This window comes from Sodiomyces alkalinus, assembly GCF_003711515.1.
Source record: "Sodiomyces alkalinus F11 unplaced genomic scaffold SODALscaffold_12, whole genome shotgun sequence".
Lineage (NCBI taxonomy): Eukaryota > Fungi > Ascomycota > Sordariomycetes > Glomerellales > Plectosphaerellaceae > Sodiomyces > Sodiomyces alkalinus.
Genome location: NW_021167090.1, coordinates 485,254 through 501,174, shown reverse-complemented (window position 1 = coordinate 501,174; position 15,921 = coordinate 485,254). Strand labels below are relative to the sequence as shown.

Sequence of the window (15,921 nt, the reverse complement as noted above, 5' to 3'; positions counted from 1 at the left end):
TTTTATCAGCCCCGAACAAACGCCTGCTGTGATGTTTCCTTGTGGAATGACCCAGCCCCATAAACGCCACCGAAGCCGGACAATAGGCCTCCCCAAAAGATATCCCGACACTGCGAAAAGAAAATGTTGTGTGGCGACGCGTATCCTAAGGTGGGCAGCCGAGATCCTCTCTGCCGACCTGCGTCCGTTTCCCCCAATTTTTCCTCCCGTTTTGTCTCTATGTATGTATTTGTGTCCGATTTTCTTCGAAAAGGACAAAAAAAAAATCTTCGTCGATTCAAGGGCTGTGTGTCGACGTTCCGGGTTCCTCATTATCCACTACGTCTCGTCTAGTATTCCAGCCTCTAGCAGCAGTCGCGACGATCTTGCGGACCCATCCAAACGTCTAATGTGAATGTGTCGGCGAGTCCGGACCATGGCTGGGCTGGCTAGGGGGGCTCGACCCGGCAATGGTAGTGCCGGTCGAACAGCAGCCCTTCCCGACGCACTCGTCCACGCATTCGAGGAGACAGAGGGAATTATTGCGGGCAGCGTCCCACGCGGCGGGGTCGTCCCCCGGAGCGGGAGCCTCGTCGACGACGCAAGCGTGTTGTTCGTCATCGAGGCGGAACTCGGGCTGGATGGTGGCGCTGTGGATGCCGTAGGCGTGGAGGCACTGGCGCGCCCGCTTGGCGAGCTCCATGTACTTCTCCCCTCCCTCGGCGGTGATGGGGAAGCTGACCTGGACGTGCATCGAGGCGACGACCCTGGTGTCGGAGAGTTGCCAGACGTGGACGTGGTGGCAGCTCATGACGCCGGGGAGATTCTGAATGTCCTCGCGGATCTCGTTCAGGTCGATGTGGTCCGGGGTGGCTTGGAGGAGGATCTTGGACGTGGCCACCGTCAGGGGGACGGCCGACTTCAGGATGATGAGGGTGATGAAGAGCGAGACGGCCGGGTCGGCATACATCTTGCCCGGCCAGTCAGTCAGCCAGATGATAAGGGCGGTGGCGATGACGCCGACATTGCCAAGCGCGTCGCCGAGGACGTGGAGAATCAGGCCGTTCAGGCCCATGTCGCCATGGCTGTGCCCAAGGCTCTTCTTGCCTTCCCGTGGCTTCCTGTGGTTATGCTCGCCGTGCACACTCGAATCTCTCCTGGGACGTCCCATAGCAGGTAGATGATACCTGGCATCCTCGCCGTCGGGCTTGAGGAGCGGGGTATCCTCGGCCGGCTCGCTGTCCCGCATGTTCTGGGAACCCGACACGTCGACGTCCTCGTCAGCTTCTTCGGCATCGGCCGTCCTCGACCGGCTGGCATCAATGATATCCTGTCGGAAGCTCGAGGGGTAGAAATTCATATCGTCGATGCTCGGAAGACGCGACTGTCGCAAGCTGGCGGCCCTGCGACGGGAACGGTCCCGTGCCCGCGAAGAAGCCGAGCCGCGGCTGTTGGGTGTATCTTCCGTGCTAAAGCGGATGCGCCGGGGTGGTGTCGACGGCTCCAGAGTGGCAGGGCCTCCGACCGTGGTTACAGGCGAGCCTCCATCCTCATATCCGGCGGCGTGCCGATGGACCGAGGTAGCACGACCCTCCTCAGCAGCGTGGTCGTGAGAATGCGGGTGGTCGTGTTCTTCTTGTCCATGCTCTTCATGGTCGTGGCCGTGGTCGTGATCATCGTGTCCGTGATCATGGCCATGTCCACCAAGGATTATGAAACCAACCAGATTGGAAGCAAGACCGACAGAACCGACAATGAGGATAAGCTTCGGGTTATCAATGTCGGGCGGATCGAAAAATCTCGTGATGGCCTCTAGAATGATGGAGATGCAAAGCGCAATGAGGAACACGGCATTGAAGAATGCACCGAGGATCTCGGCTCGTAGCCACTGTATGTATTTGTTGTCTGTCAGAGAAGGCCCGGGGATATATTCCTGAGGGTCACGGCGTGGGAATCTGCACATACCCCGTAGGAGAACTTGTCGGTCGTGGCTTTGCTCGCCACGGCAACGGCCCAGAGCCCGACGCAGAGCGAAATGATATCGTTGAGCTGGCCAGCCGAGATTATATTAGCAGCTTCTCAATTTTTTTGTCCGGCAGGGCATCATCGCGCGAGCCATGATTTTGGACACCACTCACCATGTGAAAGGCATCAGCAAGAAGGGCAAGCGATTTGACGAGCATGCCAACAATCAGCTCGAGGAGAAAGAAGACAATGTCTAGGACCAGCATAACGCTGATCCGGGTCGACTTGGACCAAGCCATAGTGGAAAGGGTCGTGGAAAGGGTCGTCGAATCGATGAGCGCGGGCCGAGGACTGGGGGGAAGGGAGCTCGAGGAGCTCGAAGCGAAGACGGGCGAACCAGTGGTTCGTTCTATTAGGTGTAATATGTATAGGGCTGAATGTCGTAGTCGACCGTATTATAGCAGCTTGGCGTCGATGTTTCTGGGTGTGGTGATCCTGGGCTTCGCGTTATGTTATGTCTCGTCGGACGTGCCAGCCAAGGTGAAAGAAGTTGTCATGGGCAAATTATTATTTTGTAGCCACTGGTCTGCGGTGACTATGGGGGCGGGGCCCCGAGTTGGAGAAGGCGAGGCGTCGGAATGACGCCTGTGAGTGGGGAAGTCATGCAAGTATTGTGCAAAGTACAAGTTAGATGTACGGAGAAGGTAGCACATGTTGTAGCACATGTTTGCCTTTGTCATCCGCCAACTACATGGTATTTGATTGGTTCATGGCAGCGTTCGATTATGTCAGAGACACTAATTAGAAGGACTAGCCAATAAGGGCGCCATGAAATAGGGGGAGGATAGGTAGAAAGGAGGTTTATCGATTTTTTTCTGTACCCCATACTTTGGAAGTACGAACAGGTAGCCCAATCCAGTTCCGCGGATGGGTCGGATCCGACTCGGGGAATTTCATTGCCGATCCGAAATGAGGCCCCTTTTTTTCAATTTTTTCAATTTTTTCTTTTTTCCACGAACCGTCGACTTGTCCATTTGTGTTTGTACTGACTCTTAAAACATCCTTGCAGGTCGACTTTATTTTTCTCCGTTTCTACGTTCAAAGAACTGCCGCAGCCGCTGTAAATTGGCAATACCGGAACATGCAAGCCATCCGCCAAAAACGTCTTGATCCGAAGGAAGGTGGCTGCAGCCGCCTGGATGGTTTGACGGATGCTTGACGGACGCTTGACGGATGGCTTGCTGGATGGCTTGCAAGAACCATGGATACCGTTGGACGGCATTAGGTCATTGTATTGGCAGTCAATTGGCCGTCGTCGAGACGAGTCGGGCGGGGTCTGAGGGGGTTTGGGGTCACACTACATCGTTATACGGACGCAATGGACGGTTGATGTCTAACCAGGTAGAGAGATGCACGTGCGAAATGACATGGCGAATATGAGCAGACAAATTGTCCCTCTTTCAGCCTTCTGCTTGTCTAAATAATTACTCCAGTCAAAATGGTGCTTCCGTCAAGGCGGCCAATTACAACTGGCTATTGGCTGTTTTCACTATCCGTATGTCCATGGTGGCGTACATACATTCGTAGACAATATCGACCTGGAAAGGAAATAGCATGTAGTGCAAGCGTGGTCCGCATGAATCAAAGGCCTCAGAAGGATCATCGCGTGGCCTATGTTGGTGATACAGCACGAGCAGTGTATCGATCGATAGGTCAAGAGCTGGCCAGCAGACCGTTCCTGGCCCGGACAAGAGTTGCTGTTTCGGGTGCTGCACGTCCAACGGGTATGGACGCTGGCGCATACGCCACAGCGTACGAAGTAACACGGGGGCCTGACTCTGTAAATAAAGCCAGCTGCAGCGGCAAACAACAAGTAGAATCTAGCCCCCTAGCCTGCATGATGGCCCAGTTTGTATCTTTGCGCTACAACTGGCAGCTCCTAGTCCCCCGCCTATGCCAGTGGCGCGATAATTGTTATGGCGTACTGCCGTTGGAGCTGTTTCCTACGACGACATCTATGCCGACTAGGAAGCCAAAGAAGACCAGCGCAATCTAAGCGGATCCGCGTCAGTTTCCGAGCAACGGCGTGTGCTTTCGTCCCTTTGGACGAGGGGCGGGTCAATGGGGGGCCAACGGCAAAACCCACAAGCAGAGACGCGATGGCCAATACGACAATCTCAAACCCACCGGTGAGGGCCTTCCCACCGATCATGGCGTGTTGATGTCGCCATGCGCGACATGTCCCGAGAAGAACGGTGCAGATTGAAAACCCGTAGCAGACGCTGGCCAGAGGTCTTCCGACTGTCCCGTAGCCAAAGCCAGAAGGCGGCTGCTGCAGGACGAAGAGCTGGGCCACAATAGTCCCGGTCATGGCTGACATAAGAGCCGTCCTGAGGTAGGCGAGATATGTCCGTTCCAGTGCTACTCGCGACGGAGGAGACGCCCGTCAGCTGCACTGAGGGGAAAAAGAAAAAAGAAGAAAAAAAAGAAGAAGAAAAAGGCCGAGACTGCTGTTGTTGACATGCAAGCGGAAACGCACGCATCACTTCCGAACCAACTAAGACTGAAACGACACTGGCCATGGCTCAGCAGGGGCAGAAAGACACGACCCGAGGAGGACGAGCCAGTAATACAATATCCCAAGATGATTGTGATCGCCAGATGCACAGCGCGTAGGCATCACAGAATGTATCGCTGGGAATCGTAACTCGGTCGGAGTGTATTTGGAAGGAAGCTAGCCCACGCGCCCTGACGGTGATATGACGGACTGGCCTGGACAGCGGAGAACCACCGCATGGCGGCACAGCCCGAGATCCGTCTGGAGAAGCATCGAAGGAGAATAAAGATGGGAGACGGGGGTCTAGGAGGCGACTGGCCTAAAAATAGGGAGAAGCGCATGAGAATATACGACAAGTGGACAGAAGCTCTCGTGCGTGCATAAGAATATATGAAGGTGAACCGGGGAGAGGGGCCGGAGTTAAGTAGGTAGGCGCTTGCGGCCTTTGCCGCCCATCCCGCATCCTCCCATGTGTCCGGAATACGACATTGATGAGAGAGACCTGTGGTGCTTGATATGTCTGGATTCCCAGACCGCCGCGGAGACGGCATATCTCGACGAGAAGAACAAAAAAAAAAAAAAAAAAAGAGAGAGAGAGAGAGAGAGAGATTTGACGGCGCCGGAACAACCATAGAAAAGCAACAGAATGAGAGGTCTTGCATGCATCACGTACCCAAGTGATCACGACTTTTGTCCATGTTGACGACGCAATTTACATGGTCCGTCCAGAAGCGCCGTAGGGACCAACCCGAGCGGGTCGACCGGGAGCTGGAAGCGACATCCGACGGCCTAGATTGCCGATCCGTCTCTGGGCCTCGATGGACCGACGCACGTGGCTCGAGCTGACCGAAATATCAGAATCATGTCAAACGATAGGGGAGGGGAGATAAAAGAAGAGACTGACCTCGGCGAGTTCATATTCCTGGTGACCCTGCATTCCGGGCCCGTCAAGGTGACTCTGACGTATGTAGATGTAGGTAGTATCTCACGTCGGGAAAAAGAAGCAGTTCTCCGTGGATCAGCTAAGTATCGGGGACGGCCAGTTCGTGGGATACGGTCCATCAGGGCCGATGGGGCATAGAATGATACGACGGAGGAGAGACATCGATAGTAAAATGAAAGCAATACAAGTACGAAGAAACGAATAGGGAGAACAGTTCTTCGTCCGGGGTGGGTGGAGAAGTTTGGGGCTCAAATTGAAAGATCGGAGAATTAAATGCGAGATTGCGTCGTGCCTCTGGATGTCCGCATGCGAAGGAAGATTTGTGGCGAATGATGTCGCCTCCCGGGGGTGTACAAGGTAAAGGTAATATGCCGACGCGATGGACGAGCTAAGGAATCCGGTGTACGTGTAGGAAGCAATATGCATTGGCTGGTCGTGCTCGGATGTTTCTTTTGCCAGGGTGTGCAGGTACCTTAGTTAGGATGAAAAGTATTAAAGCAGATAATGTGATTATTTACACTTGGATGCCTAATAAATGTGAACAAGTCATGTTGAAGACGTTCGCGGAGCGGCACGGGGCGTCCGACGGGCCCTTGATAGGAACCCTTTTCGAAGATAATTCCAACTCCAACTCCATGTTATCCTCGCTTCCTTTCTCTTGGTGTACTCCGTACAAGTGTAACGCCCCGGAAGATCGACCGCGACTTGGAAACGAGGAACGAGTAGGTCCGTGGCTCTGTGGATGACGAGCAACCACGATAACCACATAGTCATTTCGTAAAGGTAAGGTACTTTGTGAAGACATAACAGGTGGAGCAATATCAAGAGCTAAACGCTCATGTCAGAACCCAAAAGGAAAACAAACCGGCTGATATGGACAAAACAGAAAGTAATTGCCGAGTACACCTATGTACACTCCGTAGTGCTGACTGATATAGGGCATAATAAAGTGTCGGTGAAGAAGGGGACGTTTCGGCATGCATTAATAAAAGGACGGCGTGGCCTGCTCCGTCCCCCCCCCCGTAGTGTCCTGCCTGCGAGTCATGGTGAGTGGGCGGACAACTCGCTTTCTGGTACGCGGATACCACAGTATTCACACGGCAACTGAAATTTCCCTATAGCCTTAATGCTAACGTTCGAACGATTATACAGTGTGAATATATCACATATTCGTACATTTAGGGATTCCGGTTAAGCCTTCCTATCTTTGGAGATCGTCCCACCCCTGAGATGTGATGTAATCAAGGAACTTTACGAAAATGGCACAGCCGCGTTAAATCGGCTGCCCCCGTTGGCAGAGCAGCGTCAGTTACAACGTATACCCTGCCGCAAGTCACGTATCTGGCCAATACTGTCCTAGGTAGATAATTCGCGTTTCAAGGTCGACGAGACCGGTGAGAATCTCAAACGTGACCGAGTTTTTGCCCACCGAAGTAAGGCAGGTACGGATACTTAGGGACCTATATTAAGTACCTGAGGTATATGGGGCTCATACCCCATACCTTCCCTGCCTTAAAATCCGGTCCTGCTTCCATGCATGCGTCTCAGTGTTTCTGCAAACTTCTTTCGTAAACCCCCGCGCCTCATATTACCTACCTTAGGTATCTTTCCTTGGCCCTTGTTCGACGAATTCAGGTCGGAGATTCTCCCAAGCCACATCGCCAGAAGCCCCGAGCCTCTCGAAGAGCTCATCCGCACTAATAATTATCATGCCGCCCAACGCCCGCTGCCTAGCTGGCCAGCCATGCCATCCCAATCAAGCGGATACGCTATTCCCGAAGGAGTTCAGTTCGAGGGGCTCAAGGGTGTCCCAGCCCCATTTGGTTCCATGAATCCATCTTATGCTGTTGCTATAAGGTATGTACTTCGTAATCCATTGGTACGGAGTGCGAAATGCCGAACAGCAATCACTATCTAGGTAATTATCACGAAGTACATTGCAGGCCTGTCCTGCCTCATCGCCTTCTAAGTTTCAACGGTCGTCGTCTCCCACACAAGCCTTCCACATCCTTCACCTGGACCAAGATCAAGATCAATAACGGGAAACGGATAGGGGATGGTAGTGTATCACCGCAGGCGATCTTCGGCCACCGGCGTCCTCGTTGTTACACCGGATCCTGTCCCGTTGCCCGAGAAGAAACTCCGAATACGGGGCAGGTATTGAACGACCGGCCGATTTGCCGCGTCGAACCTCGCCTCACCTCGCGTTGGCGTACTCCGCCTTATAGTAATTACTAAGGTACGTTCGAAGTGGTGCGAAGTACAACGCGTTCCGTACTCCGTACGAATACATGTGCCGACCTTCCAGAAGGGTGGAATGCACGCGCCACCCCCAGGCTAAGAGCCGGGGCTTGGGGACGAACCAATCTGACTTCATAGGACAACTTCGAAGAACGGATTACCGGCCCGGCGGACCGTTATCCGGGGTCAGGCCAAAAACTCAACCAGCCAACAAAGGGCAGGCAGTGCAAGTGTGCAAGTGCGGAATTCGGCCTTGGGCAGATGATGCTAGGTCCAGGTCCGTCGCCGACCGTACATCTCAGGTTCCCTCGGTCGTCAATCGCAGACAATTGCCCTATGAGGGCATCAGTTCCAAAGATGACGGGCAGAGAGTCCAGACCAACTTCAGAGACCCTTCCGGGACAGGAGAGGCACAAAAATCAATACGGGGTTGGCACGTCTGACCCCGAAAAGATGAAGTTTCCTGCTGCTGCTGAGAGATGACCGGCTCCAGCTATCGTAGGGCCGTCGGGATCGCTGACCTGAGGGTTTTCTTTGTGATGCCTCGGTCGTCGGGCTGTCGGGAGGGAAAGCAATAAGAATTAATACGAAAAGTACGGATACAGACAGCGAACCACTCGGAGTCGGCCGCATGGGTTCTCGAGGAAACCATGAAACCATGATAAAGAATGTTGGCAAAAGTCGCCAGTCTGTCAAATTTCACATCGGACTCGGGGACGGGGACACTTCTTATTGAGTTGGCGCCAGTCACCCACAGGCACGCTTTTCTTTCCATCTTTTTCTTTTCTTTTCCTTTTTTCTTTTCCCTTTCCGACCCAGCTTAGTTTCAATGCCACGATACCTACTTCGATGGGGCCGGGGCGCCCGGGATCTTGTCACACGCAGCTCACAGACACTTGCTCAACGCTGATAGCTCGGAATCAAGCCCTCGACCCGTCTGACTGGCCAGGGCTGAGAAGCTGCAGCAGGCCCACATGGTTGGTTGAAAAAACCCCGGGCGACAGACAGTAGGCTTGCGGGGTCGAGAAATGAAGATGGGGGGAAGATCCTGGATGTTGCCTCCTCTACGTTGTCATCTAAAAAGGGCAAAAAGGGCATCGTCGTTTCATGGCTTGCCATTGTTTCTCTCGACCCCGACTTCCCTGCTCTGGGCAATATGATGCTCTCCACCTGCAGGAACCATTACGACGGCAAAAGTCCAAACAAAAGCGATCAGCATTCAGCATACACCAATTCAATTCATCACTAATTGCCGTTTTGTCTTCTGGGCAGAAAGACCTGCGGCGCACTACATACCTAGACAAGATCAGCATGGTACAACAGTTCGCTTACATATTACCTTCGACGAGAAGCAAAAGACGTCGAAGATGTTGGGGATTCTTTACAAACACTCCCCTGGCGTGTGTAATGCATAACCGTCTGGATTACAAAGTACAAAGTAAGTGTAGATTCGCTCACTAAGACCTAAGGCCGCCTCGAGTCGCAAACTTGTTGACGGTACAACGGTACATACGAACGATTCATTTCCTCCCCCACTCCCCTATTAACTTACAACGCACTACTTTTTATAACAAGTGTCAGCACGCACCCGATTAATGCAACCGTCTTTTGGCGAGCTCCCTCCCCTGAATAATACGGTGTACCTACCCTCCGCGCACTCGGTCCGTCCCTACCGAAATCCGAAATGGCCCAGAAGGGTGACGACGCTGGACGGCCGTTCAGTGCCGCAACGCTCAAGTCAAGTGACCCCCGTCTTGAGCTCTTTATTCCCCACCTAATGCTTCGAAAGTGTCTTCGGCGGCTTCCCGGCTTCTAATCTGCTATGGAACGAAAAAGTCAGAAAGAAGATGGTGGATCCTGCGGGCGGCCAAACGTCTTGGTCCGACCGGAGATCATTCCCTCCATGCATCCATCCATTTGCCCTCCGTTTTCTACTTGGCCCCCCCCAACCCCCCCCCCAACCCTACCTACACTACACTACCTTAACTTCATACGAAGTAATTACTGCATACAACGTACTACCCCTGTGGGATAATACCCCGGAACCGAACCTGATAAAATGGAGACGGCTCCGTTCAGAGAACGTGGCCCATCCGTTTTGTTTTCTGTCTCCCTGCCCAGTCGGCCCCGTTGACCCAGTTCTTCTGCCCCCCCCCCCCCTTCCTCTTCCCGTCTCCCAGTTCAGGTCAGGACGTTACCTCTTCTGTATATTTCATCTGCCCCCATTTGTCAAGCGTCACCGTCTGCAGCCTTGGCTTCGCGCTCCGTCGCCGTCCCTGAACTCGTCAGCTGTCATATAAGAATACTTGTTCCCGTCACCGTCTTAGTCCTCCAGACCCTAGCGTTCCTTTTATCCTACCTTTCCCAGATCAAACCATAGGGGTCGTGTCTTGGCATGCCGGCGCGAGAAGACGGACGATAACACTTACATAGCTGAGTGCTGAACCACGAGACGAACGACAACGAAGACGACGAAGACGACGACGACGTCCGTTCTCTCCGTTTGTCTTCCAGAGGCCAATTAGTCCAATTCCCTCCTCCCCCCATAGACAGCAACCGCCCTAGAGATAACTCGGGATCCTTGAACCCCCCGTTCCCCATCGAGACGCAAAAGTCACGGAGACTCAGTATGAGCCATTCGGATTCTCCGCCTCAAGTTGCTGATTTTGATCGCAACCCATCGCCTGCAGAAGAGAGCGACATGTCTCATTCAACTCCCAACACGGAGTTCTCTCCGCCATGCAGCCCTCAGCAGAAATACCAGCAAGTCATGAAGGATACGAGGCTTACGGCAAGGAAAAAGCTCGCCCAGCTCACGCTGGAAGAGAAAGTACTGACAATGCCCCCCCTCTGGCCAAAGCCTTCTTGCTGGTTTCGGACTAACCCTTCATCCAGGTCTCGTTGCTCACTGCTGCGGACTTTTGGAGGACGCGAGCCATCCCATCTAAGAACGTTCCTTCCATAAAGACTTCGGATGGTCCCAATGGTGCTCGCGGTGGCATCTTCGTCGGCGGTACCAAGGTGAGCACTGTCTCTCGTTCGCCACTCATGCAAAAACAAAAAGAAAAAAGAAAAGAAAAAAAAAGAAAGGGCTTCCGGCTTATACCTATATCGATGTAGGCGGCGCTATTCCCTTGCGGCGTCTCTTTGGCGGCAACCTGGAACAAGAAGTTGCTGTATGAAGTCGGCCAGCACCTTGCCCAAGAAACGAAAGCGAGATCAGCCAATCTACTTCTGGCACCGACCGTCTGCATGCACCGTCACCCTCTCGGAGGAAGGAATTTCGAGTCCTTCTCCGAGGACCCTCTCCTGACCGGAAAGCTGGCTGCCCAGTATATTCGGGGTCTTCAGGAGAACGGCGTAGCTGCCGCCATCAAGCGTACATGGCCCCCCGGACCACCCCCCCCTTGTTGCTGCTGCCGGGAGCCCTGTGTACTGACGACTCGGGAGGTAGACTTTGCCGGCAATGAGCAGGAGACGAACCGGCTCACCATCGACTCGCTTATCCAGGAACGGCCGCTACGAGAGATCTACCTCCGCCCCTTTGAGATTGCTGTTCGGGAGGCCAATCCCTGGGCTCTCATGACGTCGTACAATCTCATCAACGGCGTCCATGCCGACATGAACCAGCTCACGCTTAGGACGATTCTCCGAGGAGAATGGCGCTACGATGGGTACGTTTCTGGCTACTGTGACCAAGAGGTAAGTAAAGTAAAGGCCCAAGAGTCATCATTGACGCAAATCAACAGCACGGTTATTTCGGATTGGGGCGGCATCAATTCCACCATCGAGTCCATCGTCACTGGGTGCGACATCGAATTCCCCTACTCACCCAAGTGGCGGTTCGAGAAAGTCGTCGAGGCCCTGAAAGAGGGGAAGATCACCGAGGAAAGCATCGACCAAGCCGCCGAGAACGTCCTGACACTGGTGGAGCGTCTCAAGGGTGACGACATGTCCCCGGAACAGCCCGAGCGGGAGGACAACCGGGAGGAGACGAGGGCCCTCATCCGGGAGGCCGGCGTGGAAGGCCTGACCCTTCTGAAGAACGAGGGGGCCGTCCTCCCCCTGGACCGCAAGACCAAGGTCGCCGTGATCGGACCCAACGCGAACCGAGCGATCGCCGGCGGCGGCGGCAGTGCCAGTCTCAACCCGTACTACAACACGATTCCCCTCGACAGCATCCGGGCCGCGTCCGACGCCGAGGTGAGCTTCGCGCAAGGGTGCCACATCCACAAGTGGCTCCCCGTCGCGTCCCGCTACTGCACCGAGAAGTCGGGCAAGCCGGGCGTCAGCATCGACTGGTACAAGGGGGACAAGTTCCAGGGCGAACCGGTGGTCGTGCAGAGGAGGACGAACACGGACCTCTTCCTCTGGGACTCGGCGCCTCTGAGCGAGGTCGGGCTCGAGTGGTCGGCGACCGCGACCACGTACCTCACGCCCACGAGCAGCGGCAAGCACACCATCAGCTTCATGAGCGTCGGGCCGGGCAAGCTCTACGTGAACGGCAAGCTGGCGCTGGACCTCTGGGACTGGACCGAGGAGGGCGAGGCCATGTTCGACGGCTCGATCGACCAGCTCATCGACGTCGAGATGGAGGCCGGCAAGCCGGTCGAGCTCCGAGTCGAGATGACCAACGAGCTCCGGCCCGTCGCCAAGCAGAAGCAGTTCGGCATCACGCACAAGTACGGCGGCTGCCGCATCGGCTTCAAGGAGGAGGACCAGGTCGACTTTTTGGAGGAGGCCGTCGAGACGGCCAGGGCCGCCGACGTGGCTGTCGTCATTGTCGGACTGGACGCCGAGTGGGAATCCGAGGGGTACGATAGGCAGACGATGGACCTGCCGTCCGACGGCAGCCAGGACAGGCTGATCGAAGCTGTCGTGAGGGCCAACCCGCGCACCGTGGTGATCAACCAGTCGGGTACGCCCGTCACCATGCCCTGGGCAGACCGTGTCCCTGCGATCATTCAGGGCTGGTACCAGGGCCAGGAGGCGGGAAATGCGTTGGCCGATGTTCTGTTTGGCTTGAAGAACCCGAGCGGAAAGCTTCCCGTATGTTTTCCTCGAGAGAGAGAAAGAGAGAGAGATGAACCTCCCTCTCCTCTCCCCTAGAAGATAACAGCACTTGACTAACATGATGTTCCAGTCGACATTCCCGAAGCGCATCGAGGACACGCCGGCCTACAACAACTGGGGCGGCGAGAACCTAAAGGTCAACTACGGCGAGGGCGTGTACATCGGCTACCGCTACTTCGAGCGCGTCCACATCGAACCGCTCTTCCCCTTCGGGCACGGCCTCTCGTACACGAGCTTCGAGTACGGCCGGCCGTCGATCGACAAGAAGCAGCTGACCGCCGAGGGCACGATCGAGCTCATCTTCGCCGTCAGCAACATCGGGCCGGTGGCGGGTTCGGAGACGGCGCAGATCTACGTCCGGGACGACAAGTCCAGGCTGGCCCGGCCGGAAAAGGAGCTCGTGGCGTTCGAGAAGGTCTACCTCGAGCCTGGCGAGACGGTCCACCTGCGCGTCAGCCTCGACAAGTATGCGGTTGGGTACTACGACACGGCGCTATCCAGCTGGATTGCCGAGGAAGGAACCTTTAGGGTCATGATCGGTGCTTCTTCTGCCGATATCAAGTGAGTCTTGTCCAACAGCCACTCTGCTATACCGGTCCTTTCCGGCTAACAAAGAGATAGACACAGCATCCCCTTTGAGGTTAAGGAGTCCTTTACATGGGTCTTCTAAACCAGCCATCTTCTCCTGTCTATTTTACCTCTCTCTCTCTCTCTCTCTCTCTCTCTTCCTCGTATATACCACGCTCTATTCTTTTCTCTTTTTTTCTTTTCTTCTTTCTTCTTTCCGAACATATGCCTTGGTATGCTTGGCTACCTTTCACCAGATATATTTGGGGCCCATCGAAGCGATATAGATTTCTACAATGATGGCCCAGGGATGACTCTCAACAGTGTTACAAATCAACACACGAATTCGGTCTGTCGTGGTCCGCATCACATGCATACATCCTAGTGAAACCGCCGTTATCATGCTCATCCATCCTCATATCTTATTGTTCATTATTTTCGCTTAGCTCCTTCTCCTGTCATATTCGGCCCACGTCCCCCGACCGCCAGTGGAGGGAAAGCGAGAACGCCACTGTCGAGAACATGGCCACGGCCCACGTCACTACCTGCAAACGCCCGAGGGGAGACCCGACCTGTCTACATATGCAACGCATTCACATTACAGGCGCACACCCCACTCCCCCCTCCCACCTCGGTTAGGGAGGAGGGAAGGAGACGAAAACTCCTACAGTATATCACGGAAGACGAGACAGGACAGGATCCCGCCTGACGTGTGCTAGCACCGTATGTAGGCTACGGACTTTGGCATCGGCATCGGCATCTCTCTCGCCACAGGGCAAGGGGCCCCCGACAAGGTTGGGACGACACATGCAGGCAGACACTGCAGTTTCCAAGCCGTGATCCTGGGTGCGGGGGGCGAAGGGACTCCACCAACTTGTTTTCCCCTCCCCCCTGCAATGCGGCCTGTACGCATGTGTTTTGTTTCGTTCCTTCTCCTCTGCCCTGAGGATTTCCAATGGTCATGACCCTTGGCCTCGTAGCTTGTAAATCCGAGGTCCAGGATGGATGTATATGTGTACGTTGTATAACAAAGATCCCCGGATGACAGACAATAAGACTGGAGAGTAGTGTCCGTCCGTCTGCTTGGTTAGCAAGGACCGTCACAAAGAGAAGAAACGCCCAGAATGGCGAGAGTCGTGACCCAAGGATCAGAAGCCAGTAATGTGGAGGGGCGAAGCGTGAACGTGAGGAAGGTATCCGTAAAATGGTGGGGGAACCGCGGCGCGTGGCGGGTAATATCAAATGCGGCATGCGAGTTCGGCTCGGCTGCTGGCGGGGGAGGGGGGGCGGAGGTTGAAAGAACGAATCTCGGGAGATGAAGCTCCATATTGCCCTGCCTGGATAGTCGTCTGGAGGATGACCCTCCTTTTTCTTTTTAAACTCTCCCGTGGCGCCCCTTGCTCGACAAGCCTTCCCCGGTTGCGGATCCAACGCCCTTATTTTCTTCTTTTTTTTTTTTTTTATCCTTTTCTCTCTCTCCCTCCGCCCTCCGCCCACAGCCAGCAGCCAGCAGGCCCCCACCCCCTCGCGTCTTCTCCCGCTTCTCGTCCCCTTTCTTTTACCGTTTTCGTGACATTGTAGGTCTGCTTGATCGTTTGTTGGCGGGCACTAGGGGCAAAAGGGAATGCGCCACTCCCTCGCGTGACCGATCTCACCCTCGGCTTGTTCGTCCAAGCCGGCTGTTTTTTTTCTTTAGCGTGGGGAATATCCGTTCGTCCACGGGTATTCTTCTCGTTCCCTCGTCCAGATACCCGGAGGGAAGAAGGTGCGGGTACTGCCACTGACGCAAGTTAGCAGTAGTGGTACTGTATGTTTGTTGCTGTTGTTGTTGTTGTTGTTGTTCTTGTTGTTTGGACTTCCCGGGGATCCTTGGAGAAGAAAGTTCAAAGTCGATGCTTCAAGACGAAACGCCGGCGGGCTTGGTTTCTCATGCAAGTTAGGGATCTTTGGCGTCGGAACAGATGTCCGTAGATTTTGGGTGCCTTATGGAAGACGAAGTGTAAAACAACGGTCTTATGCGGTAATAAGGGTATTGATTGATAGAAGAGAGCTCCTTAGATACCTGCCGTGGGAGATACTGTGAGCAGTTATTAGTTTGCGATGCTTGGATGCGGACGAGCTATGGTGAAAGTTCTGCGACATTGGGTAATTACTTGGTAAACGGTTACGCCACGTAACTTATACGGAGTAAGGTACCTTTCGGAAACGGTTCTACGAAGTATCGCGTAATCAGGAATGTATCAGGGCTTGGGTGGCTTACGTAATTTCTTACTCCATCCATGTCCCCCACAATACAACGTACCGTGTACGGACACTTGATCCAGCCTGCTCCTTGCTTGACAGCCGAGCCGACTGTCGTGGACTCCCCGGAAGTCTCCTTCCCTATTTTGAGCGCCCCGTATGGCCTTGGTTGGTATCAGATCATTGGTCAGTGGTCCTAGACATAGTCCTGAGGGATGGATGTCTCGGCCTGACCTAAGAATGAATCAATGGCCTCGAACTGATTCCCCTATCCATTCAACGCAGATACCGGCTCTGTCTTGACAGTCATGTCCTGTCCTGGTTTCATAGGTTTGAGAACGCCGACCCAAACCTT

General features: G+C 54.4%; 6 protein-coding genes across 6 annotated transcripts; 2 read left to right on the top strand and 4 right to left on the bottom strand.

The window, feature by feature from the left end:
• Window positions 1-385: 385 nt before the first annotated feature.
• Window positions 386-2,243, bottom strand: SODALDRAFT_337651 (cobalt uptake protein COT1; the record flags this gene model as incomplete). The annotated part of the gene is made up of 3 exons (XM_028612712.1): window positions 386-1,867; window positions 1,945-2,028; window positions 2,118-2,243. 3 exons carry the CDS (start codon window positions 2,241-2,243, stop codon window positions 386-388), a joined length of 1,692 nt encoding a protein of 563 aa, XP_028462796.1.
• A 1,396-nt stretch (window positions 2,244-3,639) lies between these two features.
• Window positions 3,640-5,665, bottom strand: SODALDRAFT_75759 (hypothetical protein). Its single transcript, XM_028615654.1, has 3 exons — window positions 5,406-5,665; window positions 5,175-5,343; window positions 3,640-4,365 (listed from the first exon to the last, which is right to left on the bottom strand). The coding sequence occupies exons 1-3, from the start codon at window positions 5,436-5,438 to the stop codon at window positions 3,896-3,898; spliced, it is 672 nt and encodes a 223-aa protein (XP_028462795.1). The 5' UTR covers window positions 5,439-5,665; the 3' UTR covers window positions 3,640-3,895.
• A 327-nt stretch (window positions 5,666-5,992) lies between these two features.
• SODALDRAFT_363685 (hypothetical protein) lies at window positions 5,993-8,128 on the top strand (the record flags this gene model as incomplete). Its single annotated transcript, XM_028614579.1, has 8 exons — window positions 5,993-6,166; window positions 6,255-6,284; window positions 6,331-6,354; window positions 6,496-6,517; window positions 6,691-6,748; window positions 7,080-7,301; window positions 7,388-7,650; window positions 7,824-8,128. 8 exons carry the CDS (start codon window positions 5,993-5,995, stop codon window positions 8,126-8,128), a joined length of 1,098 nt encoding a protein of 365 aa, XP_028462794.1.
• On the bottom strand, window positions 7,824-8,903 carry SODALDRAFT_329197 (hypothetical protein). The gene has a single exon (XM_028610871.1). It carries the CDS (start codon window positions 8,458-8,460, stop codon window positions 8,179-8,181), a length of 282 nt encoding a protein of 93 aa, XP_028462793.1. The 5' UTR covers window positions 8,461-8,903; the 3' UTR covers window positions 7,824-8,178.
• Window positions 8,904-10,150: 1,247 nt separating this feature from the next.
• Window positions 10,151-13,502, top strand: SODALDRAFT_75650 (thermostable beta-glucosidase B). The gene is made up of 7 exons (XM_028615652.1): window positions 10,151-10,515; window positions 10,581-10,706; window positions 10,806-11,064; window positions 11,140-11,359; window positions 11,435-12,734; window positions 12,829-13,319; window positions 13,380-13,502. The coding sequence occupies exons 1-7, from the start codon at window positions 10,315-10,317 to the stop codon at window positions 13,426-13,428; spliced, it is 2,646 nt and encodes an 881-aa protein (XP_028462792.1). The 5' UTR covers window positions 10,151-10,314; the 3' UTR covers window positions 13,429-13,502.
• Window positions 13,503-13,999: 497 nt separating this feature from the next.
• SODALDRAFT_363682 (hypothetical protein) lies at window positions 14,000-14,652 on the bottom strand (the record flags this gene model as incomplete). The annotated part of the gene is made up of 3 exons (XM_028614578.1): window positions 14,000-14,228; window positions 14,292-14,382; window positions 14,430-14,652. 3 exons carry the CDS (start codon window positions 14,650-14,652, stop codon window positions 14,000-14,002), a joined length of 543 nt encoding a protein of 180 aa, XP_028462791.1.
• Between the last annotated feature and the right edge of the window lie 1,269 nt (window positions 14,653-15,921).